At 35.5% G+C, this 15,723-nt stretch overlaps 1 protein-coding gene across 1 annotated transcript; it reads right to left on the bottom strand.

Moving 5' to 3' along the window:
- Positions 1–238: 238 nt before the first annotated feature.
- LOC139847238 (uncharacterized) lies at positions 239–4,987 on the bottom strand. Its single transcript, XM_071836892.1, has 8 exons — positions 3,866–4,987; positions 2,836–2,917; positions 1,982–2,078; positions 1,769–1,832; positions 1,384–1,440; positions 1,232–1,269; positions 1,067–1,148; positions 239–655 (listed from the first exon to the last, which is right to left on the bottom strand). The coding sequence occupies exons 1-8, from the start codon at positions 4,946–4,948 to the stop codon at positions 566–568; spliced, it is 1,593 nt and encodes a 530-aa protein (XP_071692993.1). The 5' UTR covers positions 4,949–4,987; the 3' UTR covers positions 239–565.
- Positions 4,988–15,723: the final 10,736 nt, after the last annotated feature.

Below are 15,723 nucleotides of genomic sequence, written 5' to 3' on the forward strand. Positions count from 1 at the left end.
TTAATCGTAGTTTATGTAAGGCAAAGTTTGTTTTTTTTTAGTTGATAGTGGAAAAGTTGATAGATAAGTCACCCGGCCATGTTATACCTTTTATAGTAACCTTATATGTTTTACAGTAACCGGTTCTTTCATTATGTGATCAACTAAGCATTTGACTTTACGAGTGACATGTTAAACCGTTAAATTTACCATATCCACCATAATTATGCAACAAATAGTTATACTATATGCATAATACGTTGTACCATGATGGATGTAGTAAATATAATACTCCGTAATGGATATATCATCGGCCTAAAACTATTGGATTTTTATAGCTACGGATGAGCCCACACCGCTGATCAAAAAGGCCACATCGCAACCATAATCCAAATCTTGAACTCACTATAAGTCCATAACGGAAAGCATAAACTCTGTAGTTAGTAAGCTTACTAAATGCCAAAGGGCCATACAAATTTTAATTAGCTCAACGGAATCTCATTACAACAAAATTTCGGTCTGTAGCACACACAGAAAATGACATCTTCATTTAGTACCAGCAGCAAATCACTCTTATCTTCTCAATTCACATGGCTGTAATGAACTTCTGAATCTTTGCTTGTGCTTTCTCTTTCTCATCCGGGCCGTCCAGATCGCCGATATTGTCATGATATTCCTACAGTTATCCAAAATACCACATAAAGTCCAATCATTGGGTTTTCATGAAAACATTAACATGGGTCATATACGTAGTTAACAAACAGTTCAAAATTGCATAAAATAGATGATAGCGGATAACTGGTAGCCTGCAACTGTGTTATGCAAGACTCAAGGTTATAAAAGCCGTGAGTAAGTGGCGAGTCGGTTGAGACCTTGGAGAGACGAGACAGGAAAAAGTTGGGCATTGACCAACGTTGACTTTTAGTAATAAATACATTGAATTAAACACACACACACACATGTGTGTGTCTGTGTGTGTGTCTGTGTGTTATATTAAACATAAATATATCAAACATAAATATTTCAACCATAATATTTCAAACAGTGCACAAAATCTCAAATATATTAACCAGGTTGCAAAATATACCTGAAGTACATTTTTGACATCCTTTTTAGTCAGCTTTTGCTGCTTAAGTAATAGTTCAATCCTTGCTCTTATCCGAAGATGACTGAAATATTGTGGTTTATAATGAGTAACATTATAAAGAACTTTGAACAAGATGAAGAGATGTAGAATTTGTTAGCAACTTACTCAGACGTCCAAAGATGACCTAAAATAACCGCAATTAACTGTAAAAACACAAAGGAAAGAGCTTGATGTTAAAAAAATACTATAATAATAAAGCAAGGAAAAATTCTGTCTTGCGAAGAATCAAAAGGTCAACAAGATCAACTACTCCCTACCTGAAGAGAATAGAGTCCGGATTCTAGCTTTCGATTGTACTTTTCGTCTTCATCCATCTGCGAGGGTAAAATTACAATCATTAGTTGCATGTTTCAGAAAATTATCCACGAAGAATATGGGATGTTAGGTAGGCTGATTTAACTAGTCAAAAATTACAACATTCTAGGCAAATAAGTTAATTAAGTCAACGTTTAATGCAATTAAATTGACAGATTTGCATAAAACAAATAGAAGGTTCTGTAGGTGTTCATTAGACTCATTTAGAAAGTTCATCTTTCAGCTAAATTGTTTGAGATAGGAAAACATCACACACTGCATCATCTTGTGAGCAAGATTGTATAAAGATATTATTAAATCAATGAATGTAAGAGTAGAATACTAAACCTCAAGATCATCCAGTTCAAGCTCGTCGAGCCTTTCAGATTCTTCTTTAACTCTGTTCGAATATCTGTAGAATAGATCAACCATAACAGGAAAACATCGTATTCAGTTCAAAAGATGATACTTTAAACGAAGTGTGAATTGTTGGACGAATTTAACGTCTCCCATATTCCCAAACATATGGTGCTGAAAATAAAAGTAATGGCAGAGAATTACCTCATATACAGCTCCATTAGCCGGTCTATCTTTTCGTACTCATTTTCCACAAATTTACTTAGTAATCTTTCCCTTCTTGAACCCCTCAAAACTCCACCTATTTTAGCAAAATAAAAGTAACGTGTCACCGACATTTACTATTAACAGTATTGTACATATATGTAATATATAATACCATATTTATTGAATTAAAGCATCTAATTAAAATACCCAATAAAACCTTGAAAACCAGTTACTACAAAATTTCACTTTGTGACTCAACTCGTAAGAGTTATTAGACGTACACACAACAAGTATCAACAATCTTTTTTTGGGTAAATGGGGTCCCCTTGTGAATATATTAAATAAAATAAAAAAGGGGTGGTGGCGCAGTTGGCTAGCGCGTAGGTCTCATAGCTAAAGTATCAACAATCTTAAAGAACCTATAATTCTTTAAAGGTAATAGACAAGTTTATATATTCTAAAAACGTAACAAACAAGATTAAATTTATAAAATTTTTAAATAATACTATAAACTAACAACTAACAATAATATTTTGAATTTAAGTGTGGTTATCGAGTGGGCGACACTATTGTAAAAGCTTGACTACTCAAAAAACCATTACCTTCCAACCGTTCTTTAATCACAAGTTTTTATAGTCTCTACGGTGTCTTTAAAAGATCACTAAAATGACAAAGCTTAACTCAAAACAATCTTTAGTCACTTACTTTTCCAATTTCTTCCTTTTTAATAGTACACTAATAGTTTGCATGATTTTCTGAATCACAAGAGTCACAATCTCATGCCCTTCTGTTGTTATAATGTAAAATATCATTTAATGTAAAACAAGATCAAAGGTCACTTGCCTTCTTACCAAAAAGTGATGCGACTAAAGATATGAGACGCTCCTCCAATTCTTCTTTGGATCTCTTTTTCTTGTTTTTCGCCGTCGGAATCTGAAGTTTAATCACCTCAAACTCATGATGTGCAATAATTTAAGTTTCATATTCATAAACTAGTGCTTAAAGCAATTAATTAAAGCAGGAAGCATATAGCAGGTGATCGAATAAACAATAAATCCAACTGACAAAATCATAACAGTTTCAATTTTAAGTCATCTCTTCATTATTTCATCATCCATGACAACAAGTTATAAGTAAATTGAATAATTACACATAGAATGATCTTATGCGCTTAAACATAATAAATGCACATAGAAAAAAATCTTGTATAATATTTTAAATAAAGCAAGAAAATTTATTGAGGTACCCAATTAGACCACGGATAATGGTGTTGACGTTGATGTGGAGTGAATGAGGGTTTTTTTTTGGATTATGCCTGTGACGAGTTAAGTAGGGGGTTAATGGGGAAGGTTGTTGAGGGCGTTTGTGGGTGATGTGGCAAAATATAATTGGAGGTTGGGTTAAACAGTGGTGAAAAAGGTACGAAAAGTTTTAACAAAAATCAAGAACGCTTCTTAATTCGTGCGTCTTACATTGATAAATGCCTAAAAAAATTAACCACAAACGCACAACTACAGGCGTTTGTGGGGCGTTCGTGGGTGCCACATCAAAGGGGAAGGAGGGACAAATGCCCCAGTATCCATGGTCTTATGTCTATACACCTATCAACTAGAACATTTACAAGATTCGAACACGTGTTTTGCCTTTCAACTTATTTAGAAACAGCCTATTTTATGATATCGACCAATAATAGGAACTAAAACGGAAGATATCAGTCTCATTTCAGGTGTAACGAATTATTAAAGTCATAGCATACCAATAATAGGAACTAGAATGGAAGATATCAATCTCATTTCAGGTGTAACGAATTATTAAAGTCATAGCATACTGACATATAGATAAATGTTGATATGATAACTAAGGGAAGGAAATTGCACTTGCCTTACCCATGAAAGCCGGGAAAGCAGTCTTAAGCCCCATAACATCAACAAACCGTTCACAAGCAGGCGGATAATTCGTCATAGCAAAATCAAGAGCCCTAATTGCCGAACCATAACACAACTTCTTTTGATTCATAATAATAATCATCAACTCAACCCCTTCAGATTTAAGAAACCTCTCCTTATTCTCCAATGGCATCAACATACAACACAAACAATCAAACAAATTCTCAACCATCTCTTCCTCATCTAAACTCCGCGGATCCCTCGACTTATACATCGCCACTGCCTGCAACATCACATCTACACCATTCATCTGCCCTAACCTCTTCTGATTAGCCGCACTACTTTGAAGCAAAATCGCAAGTATCTCAGATGCATATTGCTTATTACTATCAAACTCTTTAACTTTAATCTTTCCTATAATCCACCGTAACAATTTCGTCCTTTCACACACCAACTCAGCCACAGCAGGTGTCACTTCAATCAAATTCTCAATAGTTGAAAGAGTACTATGAACAGCACTAACTTCATCCGGATCAGATTCGGACAAACGCAAAAGATTTTGCACTAACGATTCTAACACATTATTCTCAATTAAACAATCAACTAAAATACTAGCAGGTTCATCATTTTCATCTAATACATCTTCATCAGTTAGGTCTTGTAGAAGACTTACAACATCAATAGCGATATCAGTGTTATCGTGAGTTAATAAATCGAGAATTGATGGAATTGTGTTGAGGTTAACTAGGTCAGGATAAAGTTCCGGAGCTCCGGCGAGGATTTTAAGCTTTTCAATCTCTTCGTGGAGTTCGATTTCGGAATCGGCGAATTTTTCCGGCTGGTCTGGATACTTCAGACGAGCGGCGATGTTTTCTTTCAATCGGCGTTCGAATGATAGAACGAGTTTTTTTAGGGTTTTGATGTCGACGGATTCGACGGATTGTTGTGATTTCTCGATTTCTTCTAATAGTGACAGATCAACGCCTCCATTTGCGACGGAGTATGTATCGTCTCCGTCGTTATGGCTGTCGCGTTTTCTCTTCGAAGTATGATGGTTGCGTTCGTCGGTAGCCTCCATTGTGTGGTAGCGATAGCCGGAATCCTCCCAAAACCCTTGATATACGTATATCTTGATGTATCTAATTCCCGTTTATGGGCTTAGTCTTGGGCTTTATTTTAAACATGGGTTTGGGCTTGAGCTTGGAGTTGGGCTTTATTTTAAACTTGGGTTTGGGCTTGAGCTTGGAGTTGGGCTTGGACTCCTATAAGTCAATTGTGTTGACTCTTTATTTTAGACTACAACGGTCAATGATGGCACAAAGGCCTTTTACATGAACACTTAACTATGGGCTTTGACACGCCCTAGTCAGAGAATTTGAACTGCTTTAGTACTTCGATGTTTATATGTTTGGGGATATTCTAGATGCATTTTGTTAATATCGGTTACCGGGTGTTCAATCCATATGAATGAATTTTAAACACTTGCGAGTGTATGATTATTGAATAAATGAAATCTTGTGGTCTATTAAAATGAAATTGATATTTACATAATTAAGTGTTTCCAACATGTTAAGCAATCAAACTTGTTAAGACTTGATTATTTGAAATGAGTTTCATGTAGACAATTGACCACCCAAGTTGACCGGCGATTTACGAACGTTAAAACTTGTAAAAACGACATGACGATATATATATGGATATACATATAGTTAACATGAGATTATGATAAGTAAGTATCTCCATAAGTATATTAACAGTGAGTTATATACATAGAAATGAAACTACTATGTTAAGAAACTCGAAACGATATATATAACGATTATCGTTATTACAACTTCTTACTAAATACATGTGTATCATATTAAGATATTGTTACACTATATTTAACATGATAAAATGATAATTATATATATCATTAAGTATGTTAATAATGAACTACATATGTAAAACAATACTACTAACTTAAGAATTTTGAAACGAGGCATATATGTAACGATTATCGTTGTAACTGAAATGTCTCGTTCTTATTGATTAAAAACGTTCCATATTAATTGATTTCGTTGCGAGGTTTTGACCTCTATATGAGACGTTTTTCAAAGACTGCATTCATTTTTAAAACAAACCATAATCTTTATTTCATAAATAAAGGTTTAAAAAGCTTTACGTAGATTATCAAATAATGATAATCTAAAATATCCTGTTTACACACGACCATTACATAATGGTTTACAATACAAATATGTTACAACAAAATAAGTTTCTTGAATGCAGTTTTTACACAATATCATACAATCATGGACTCCAAATCTCGTCCTTATTTAAGTATGCGACAGCGGAAGCTCTTAATAATCACCTGAGAATAAACATGCTTAAAACGTCAACAAAAATGTTGGTGAGTTATAGGTTTAATTGGTGAGTTATAGGTTTAACCTATATATATCAAATCATAATAATAGACCACAAGATTTCATATTTCAATACACATCCCATACATAGAGATAAAAATCATTCATATGGTGAACACCTGGTAACCGACATTAACAAGATGCATATATAAGAATATCCCCATCATTCCGGGATACCCTTCGGATATGATATAAATTTCGAAGTACTAAAGCATCCGGTACTTTGGATGGGGCTTGTTGGGCCCGATAGATCTATCTTTAGGATTCGCGTCAATTAGGGTGTCTGTTCCCTAATTCTTAGATTACCAGACTTAATAAAAAGGGGCATATTCGATTTCGATAATTCAACTATAGAATGTAGTTTCACGTACTTGTGTCTATTTTGTAAATCATTTATAAAACCTGCATGTATTCTCATCCCAAAAATATTAGATTTTAAAAGTGGGACTATAACTCACTTTCACATATTTTTACTTCGTCGGGAAGTAAGACTTGGCCACTGGTTGATTCACGAACCTATAACAATATATACATATATATCAAAGTATGTTCAAAATATATTTACAACACTTTTAATATATTTTGATGTTTTAAGTTTATTAAGTCAGCTGTCCTCGTTAGTAACCTACAACTAGTTGTCCACAGTTAGATGTACAGAAATAAATCGATAAATATTATCTTGAATCAATCCACGACCCAGTGTATACGTATCTCAGTATTGATCACAACTCAAACTATATATATTTTGGAATCAACCTCAACCCTGTATAGCTAACTCCAACATTCACATATAGAGTGTCTATGGTTGTTTCGAAATATATATAGATGTGTCGACATGATAGGTCGAAACATTGTATACGTGTATATGGTATCTCAAGATTACATAATATACAATACAAGTTGATTAAGTTATGGTTGGAATAGATTTGTTAACAATTTTCACGTAGCTAAAATGAGAAAAATTATCCAATCTTGTTTTACCCATAACTTCTTCATTTTAAATCCGTTTTGAGTGAATCAAATTGCTATGGTTTCATATTGAACTCTATTTTATGAATATAAACAGAAAAGTATAGGTTTATAGTCGGAAAAAATAAGTTACAAGTCGTTTTTGTAAAGGTAGTCATTTCAGTCGAAAGAACGACGTCTAGATGACCATTTTAGAAAACATACTTCCACTTTGAGTTTAACCATAATTTTTGGATATAGTTTCATGTTCATAATAAAAATCATTTTCTCAGAATAACAACTTTTAAATCAAAGTTTATCATACTTTTTAACTAACTAACCCAAAACAGCCCGCGGTGTTACTACGACGGCGTAAATCCGATTTTACGGTGTTTTTCGTGTTTTCAGGTTTTAAATCATTAAGTTAGCATATCATATAGATATAGAACATGTGTTTAGTTGATTTTAAAAGTCAAGTTAGAAGGATTAACTTTTATTTGCGAACAAGTTTAGAATTAACTAAACTATGTTCTAGTGATTACAAGTTTAAACCTTCGAATAAGATAGCTTTATATGTATGAATCGAATGATGTTATGAACATCATTACTACCTTAAGTTCCTTGGATAAACCTACTGGAAAAGAGAAAAGTGGATCTAGCTTCAATGGATCCTTGGATGGCTCGAAGTTCTTGAAGCAGAATCATGACACGGAAACAAGTTCAAGTAAGATCATCACTTGAAATAAGATTGTTATAGTTATAGAAATTGAACCAAAGTTTGAATATGATTATTACCTTGTATTAGAATGATAACCTACTGTAAGAAACAAAGATTTTTTGAGGTTGGATGATCACCTTACAAGATTGGAAGTGAGCTAGCAAACTTGAAAGTATTCTTGATTTTATGAAACTAGAACTTTTGGAATTTATGAAGAACACTTAGAACTTGAAGATAGAACTTGAGAGAGATCAATTAGATGAAGAAAATTGAAGAATGAAAGTGTTTGTAGGTGTTTTTGGTCGTTGGTGTATGGATTAGATATAAAGGATATGTAATTTTGTTTTCATGTAAATAAGTCATGAATGATTACTCATATTTTTGTAATTTTATGAGATATTTCATGTTAGTTGCCAAATGATGGTTTCCACATGTGTTAGATGACTCACATGGTCTGCTAAGAGCTGATCATTGGAGTGTATATACTAATAGTACATACATCTAAAAGCTGTGTATTGTACGAGTACGAATACGGGTGCATACGAGTAGAATTGTTGATGAAACTGAACGAGGATGTAATTGTAAGCATTTTTGTTAAGTAGAAGTATTTTGATAAGTGTCTTGAAGTCTTTCAAAAGTGTATGAATACATATTAAAACACTACATGTATATACATTTTAACTGAGTCGTTAAGTCATCGTTAGTCGTTACATGTAAATGTTGTTTTGAAACCTTTAGGTTAACGATCTTGTTAAATGTTGTTAACCCAATGTTTATAATATCAAAAGAGATTTTAAATTATTATATTATCATGATATTATGATGTACGAATATCTCTTAATATGATATATATACATTAAATATCGTTACAACGATAATCGTTACATATATGTCTCATTTCAAAATCATTAAGTTAGTAGTCTTGTTTTTACATATGTAGTTCATTGTTAATATACTTAATGATATGTTTACTTATCATAATATCATGTTAACTATATATATAACCATATATATGTCATCATATAGTTTTTTACAAGTTTTAACGTTCGTGAATCACCGATCAACTTGGGTGGTCAATTGTCTATATGAAACCTATTTCAATTAATCAAGTCTTAACAAGTTTGATTGCTTAACATGTTGAAAACATTTAATCATGTAAATATCAATCTTAATTAATATATATAAACATGGAAAAGTTCGGGTCACTACAGTACCTACCCGTTAAATAAATTTCGTCCCGAAATTTTAAGCTGTTGAAGGTGTTGACGAATCTTCTGGAAATAGATGCGGGTATTTCTTCTTCATCTGATCTTCACGCTCCTAGGTGAACTCGGGTCCTCTACGAGCATTCCATCGAACCTTAACAATTGGTATCTTGTTTTGCTTAAGTCTTTTAACCTCACGATCCATTATTTCGACGGGTTCTTCGATGAATTGAAGTTTTTCATTGATTTGGATTTCATCTAATGGAATAGTGAGATCTTCTTTAGCAAAACATTTCTTCAAATTCGAGACGTGGAAAGTGTTATGTACAGCCGCGAGTTGTTGAGGTAACTCAAGTCGGTAAGCTACTGGTCTGACACGATCAATAATCTTGAATGGTCCAATATACCTTGGATTTAATTTCCCACATTTACCAAATCGAACAACGCCTTTCCAAGGTGCAACTTTAAGCATGACCATCTCTCCAATTTCAAATTCTATATCTTTTCTTTTAATGTCAGCGTAGCTCTTTTGTCGACTTTGGGCGGTTTTCAACCGTTGTTGAATTTGGATGATCTTCTCGGTAGTTTCTTGTATAATCTCCGGACCCGTAATCTGTCTATCCCCCACTTCACTCCAACAAATCGGAGACCTGCACTTTCTACCATAAAGTGCTTCAAACGGCGCCATCTCAATGCTTGAATGGTAGCTGTTGTTGTAGGAAAATTCTGCTAACGGTAGATGTCGATCCCAACTGTTTCCGAAATCAATAACACATGCTCGTAGCATGTCTTCAAGCGTTTGTATCGTCCTTTCGCTCTGTCCATCAGTTTGTGGATGATAGGCAGTACTCATGTCTAGACGAGTTCCTAATGCTTGCTGTAATGTCTGCCAGAATCTTGAAATAAATCTGCCATCCCTATCAGAGATAATAGAGATTGGTATTCCATGTCTGGAGACGACTTCCTTCAAATACAGTCGTGCTAACTTCTCCATCTTGTCATCTTCTCTTATTGGCAGGAAGTGTGCTGATTTGGTGAGACGATCAACTATTACCCAAATAGTATCAAAACCACTTGCAGTCCTTGACAATTTAGTGATGAAATCCATGGTAATGTTTTCCCATTTCCATTCTGGGATTTCGGGTTGTTGAAGTAGACCTGATGGTTTCTGATGCTCAGCTTTGACCTTAGAACACGTCAAACATTCTCCTACGTATTTAGCAACATCGGCTTTCATACCCGGCCACCAAAAATGTTTCTTGAGATCCTTGTACATCTTCCCCGTTCCAGGATGTATTGAGTATCTGGTTTTATGAGCTTCTCTAAGTACCATTTCTCTCATATCTCCAAATTTTGGTACCCAAATCCTTTCAGCCCTATACCTGGTTCCGTCTTCCCGAATATTAAGGTGCTGCTCAGATCCTTTGGGTATTTCATCCTTTAAATTTCCCTCTTTTAAAACTCCTTGTTGCGCCTCCTTTATTTGAGTAGTAAGGTTATTATGAATCATTATATTCATAGATTTTACTCGAATGGGTTCTCTGTCCTTCCTGCTCAAGGCATCAGCTACCACATTTGCCTTCCCCGGGTGGTAACGAATCTCAAAGTCGTAATCATTCAACAATTCAATCCACCTACGCTGCCTCATATTCAGTTGTTTCTGATTAAATATGTGTTGAAGACTTTTGTGGTCGGTATATATAATACTTTTGACCCCATATAAGTAGTGCCTCCAAGTCTTTAATGCAAAAACAACCGCGCCTAATTCCAAATCATGCGTCGTATAATTTTGCTCGTGAATCTTCAATTGTCTAGACGCATAAGCAATCACCTTCGTTCGTTGCATTAATACACAACCGAGACCTTGCTTTGATGCGTCACAATAAATCACAAAATCATCATTCCCTTCAGGCAATGACAATATAGGTGCCGTAGTTAGCTTTTTCTTCAACAACTGAAATGCTTTCTCTTGTTCATCCTTCCATTCAAATTTCTTCCCTTTATGCGTTAATGCAGTCAAGGGTTTTGCTATTCTGGAAAAGTCTTGGATGAACCTTCTGTAGTAACCAGCTAGTCCTAAAAACTGGCGTATGTGTTTCGAAGTTTTTGGGGTTTCCCACTTTTCAACAGTTTCTATCTTTGCCGGATCCACCTTAATACCTTCTTTGTTCACTATGTGACCGAGGAATTGAACTTCTTCCAACCAAAATGCACACTTTGAAAACTTAGCGTACAATTCTTCCTTCCTCAATACTTCTAACACCTTTCTCAAATGTTCACCGTGTTCTTGGTCATTCTTTGAATAAATAAGTATGTCATCAATGAAAACAATGACAAACTTGTCAAGGTATGGTCCACACACTCGGTTCATAAGGTCCATGAACACAGCTGGTGCATTAGTTAAACCAAACGGCATGACCATAAACTCGTAATGACCGTAACGTGTTCTGAAAGCAGTCTTTGGAATATCATCTTCTTTCACCCGCATTTGATGATACCCGGAACGTAAGTCAATCTTTGAATAAACAGACGAGCCTTGTAGTTGATCAAATAAGTCGTCGATTCTCGGTAGTGGGTAGCGGTTCTTGATGGTAAGTTTGTTCAACTCTCGGTAGTCGATACACAACGTGAATGTACCATCTTTCTTCTTGACAAACAAAACAGGAGCTCCCCATGGTGATGTGCTTGGTCGGATGAAACCACGCTCTAAAAGTTCTTGTAATTGGCTTTGCAGTTCCTTCATCTCGCTGGGTGCGAGTCTGTAAGGAGCACGAGCTATTGGTGCAGCTCCTGGTACAAGATCTATTTGAAATTCAACGGATCGATGTGGGGGTAATCCCGGTAATTCTTTCGGAAATACATCGGGAAATTCTTTTGCGACGGGAACATCATTGATGCTCTTTTCTTCAGTTTGTACTTTCTCAACGTGTGCTAAAACAGCATAGAAACCTTTTCTTATTAGTTTTTATGCCTTCAAATTACTAATAAGATGTAGCTTCGTGTTGCCCTTTTCTCCGTACACCATTAAGGGTTTTCCTTTTTCTCGTATAATGCGAATTGCATTTTTGTAACAAACGATCTCTGCTTTCACTTCTTTCAACCAGTCCATACCGATTATCACATCAAAACTCCCTAACTCTACTGGTATCAAATCAATCTTAAATGTTTCGCTAACCAGTTTAATTTCTCGATTCCGACATATATTATCTGCTGAAATTAATTTACCATTTGCTAATTCGAGTAAAAATTTACTATCCAAAGGCGTCAATGGACAACTTAATTTAGCACAAAAATCTCTACTCATATAGCTTCTATCCGCACCCGAATCAAATAAAACGTAAGCAGATTTATTGTCAATAAGAAACGTACCCGTAACAAGCTCCGGGTCTTCCTGTGCCTCTGCCGCATTAATATTGAAAACTCTTCCGCGGCCTTGTCCATTCGTGTTCTCCTGGTTCGGGCAATTTCTAATAATGTGGCCCGGTTTTCCACATTTATAACAAACTACATTGGCATAACTTGCTCCGACACTACTTGCTCCGCCATTACTCGTTCCGACACCATTTGTTCCTTTCGTTCTATTAACCCCTGGTCCGTAGACCTCACACTTCGCCGCGCTATGACCATTTCTTTTACACTTGTTGCAAAATTTGGTGCAGAACCCCGAGTGATACTTTTCACACCTTTGGCATAGCTGCTTCTGATTGTTGTTGTTGTTGTTACGGTTATTATTGTTGTTGGGATGATTGTTGTAGTTGCTATTGTTGTTGTTGTTGTTATTGTTGTTGTTGGGCCATTTGTTGTAGTTGCGATTGATGTTGCGATTGTTGGGATAATTGTTGCGATTATTGTTGTAATTGCTGTTGTTGTTGTATTGGTGATTCTTATCACCGTTTTCCTCCCACTTTCTTTTGACTTGCTTCACATTGGCCTCTTCAGCAGTCTGTTCTTTAATTCTTTCTTCAATCTGGTTCAATAGTTTGTGAGCCATTCTACATGCCTGTTGTATGGAGGCGGGCTCGTGTGAACTTATATCTTCTTGGATTCTTTCCGGTAATCCTTTCACAAACGCGTCGATCTTCTCTTCCTCATCTTCGAATGCTCCCGGACACAATAGGCACAATTCTGTGAATCGTCTTTCATACGTGGTAATATCAAATCCTTGGGTTCGTAACCCTCTAAGTTCTGTCTTGAGCTTATTGACCTCGGTTCTGGGACGGTACTTCTCGTTCATCAAGTGCTTAAATGCTGACCACGGTAGTGCGTACGCATCGTCTTGTCCCACTTGCTCTAGATAGGTATTCCACCATGTTAATGCAGAACCTGTGAAGGTATGCGTAGCGTACTTCACTTTGTCCTCTTCAGTACACTTACTTATGGCAAACACCGATTCGACCTTCTCGATCCACCGTTTCAATCCGATCGGTCCTTCGGTTCCATCAAATTCCAAAGTTTTACAGGCAGTGAATTCTTTGTAGGTGCATCCTACACGATTTCCTGTACTGCTAGATCCAAGGTTATTGTTGGTATGTAGCGCAGCCTGTACTGCGGCTATGTTTGAAGCTAGAAAAGTACGGAATTCCTCTTCATTCATATTCACGGTGTGTCGAGTAGTCGGTGCCATTTCCTTCAAAATAGTCAAATGGAACAAGTTAATCATACAGAATATTAAGAGTAGTTAATAGTATTTCGTAGCATAATATGAACTCATTTATAAAAGCTTTTTCTTCATATTAGCATTTTATAAGTTTAAATTCGGGTAGTACCTACCCGTTAAGTTCATACTTAGTATCTAATATACAATTCAACTACTACAATTCTATATGAAAAACTGATTATAATAATATTTCGCGTTCAAACTTTTATACAATATTTTACAAATTTACAATACCGCTTATTTTACATAAAGCATGAAATATAACACAAAATAACTTTGATACAAGATAGTTGTGAAGATAATTCTAGCTAGTACACAAGTCGTTCAGCAAAGGCAATAAAGACACGTAATTCATACGTCCAGAAACAAGTCATGCATTCTGGTTTTACTAGGACTACTTCCCATCCTTGGTCTTGTGGAACATAACCGTTATGGCCGTTGATAAGACAGCGTGTTGTAACGTCGTCAAAGGGACGAGGGTTACGTAATGTCCAACAGTCCCGTAACAATCTAAAAACCTCATTTCTTACCCCAATTACCGACTCCGTCACTTGTGGGAACGTTTTGTTTAATAGTTGTAGCCTGATGTTCTTGTTCTCACTTTGGTGAGAAGTGAATATTACTAATCCGTAAGCATAACATGCTTCTTTATGTTGCATGTTAGCCGCTTTTTCTAAATCACGAAGTCCAATATTCGGATATATTGAGTCAAAATAATTTCTTAGCCCATTGCGTAAAATAGCATTTGGGTTCCCCGCAATATATGCGTCAAAGTAAACACATCGTAACTTATGGATTTTCCAATGTGATATCCCACATCTTTCGAACGAAAGCCTTTTATAAACCAAGGCATTCTTGGAACGTTCTTCGAATGTCTTACAAACTGATCTCGCCTTAAATAGTTGTGCCGAAGAATTCTGACCGACTCTAGACAAGATTTCATCAATCATGTCTCCGGGTAGGTCTCTTAAAATATTGGGTTGTCTATCCATTTTGTGTTTTTATACTGTAAAATAGACAAGAGTTAGATTCATAAAAAAAATACTTATTAATACAAGCAATTTTTACATATATCATAAAGCATAAGCACACTATATTACATATATTACACCACACGAATACAACTATCTTATTCCGACTCGCTTGTTTCTTCTTCTTCGGTTTTGGTTCGTTTTGCCAAGTTTCTAGGGATATATGATGTTCCCCTAATACGAGCCGTTATTTTCCACATTGGTTTAGAAAAACCTGGTGGTTTAGAGGTTCCCGGGTCATTGTTACAACTTAAGGACTTCGGGGGTTGACGATACATATAAAGTTCATCGGGGTTGGAATTAGATTTCTCTATTTTTATGCCCTTTCCCTTATTATTTTCTTTTGCCTTTTTAAATTCAGTTGGGGTAATTTCTATAACATCATCGGAATTCTCGTCGAAATCCGATTCATCGGAGAATTGGTAATCCTCCCAATATTTTGCTTCCTTGGCGGAAACACCATTGACCATAATTAACCTTGGTCGGTTGGTTGAGGATTTTCTTTTACTTAATCGTTTTATTATTTCCCCCACCAGTTCTATTTCTTCATCCGGTTCCGATTCTTCTTCCGGTTCCGATTCTTCTTCCGGTTCCGACTCTTCTTCCGGTACCTCTTCGGGAACTTGTGAATCAGTCCACGAATCATTCCAATTTACATTTGACTCTTCATTATTATTAGGTGAGTCAATGGGACTTGTTCTAGAGGTAGACATCTATCACATAATATCAAACGCATTAAGAGATTAATATATCACATAATATTCACATGTTAAAAATATATAGTTTCCAACAAAATTTGTTAAGCAATCATTTTTCAAGTAAACACGGTCGAAGTCCAGACTCACTAATGCATCCTAACAAATTCGATAAGACACACTAATGCAAAATT

This window comes from Rutidosis leptorrhynchoides, chromosome 5, assembly GCF_046630445.1.
Source record: "Rutidosis leptorrhynchoides isolate AG116_Rl617_1_P2 chromosome 5, CSIRO_AGI_Rlap_v1, whole genome shotgun sequence".
Classification (NCBI taxonomy): domain Eukaryota; kingdom Viridiplantae; phylum Streptophyta; class Magnoliopsida; order Asterales; family Asteraceae; genus Rutidosis; species Rutidosis leptorrhynchoides.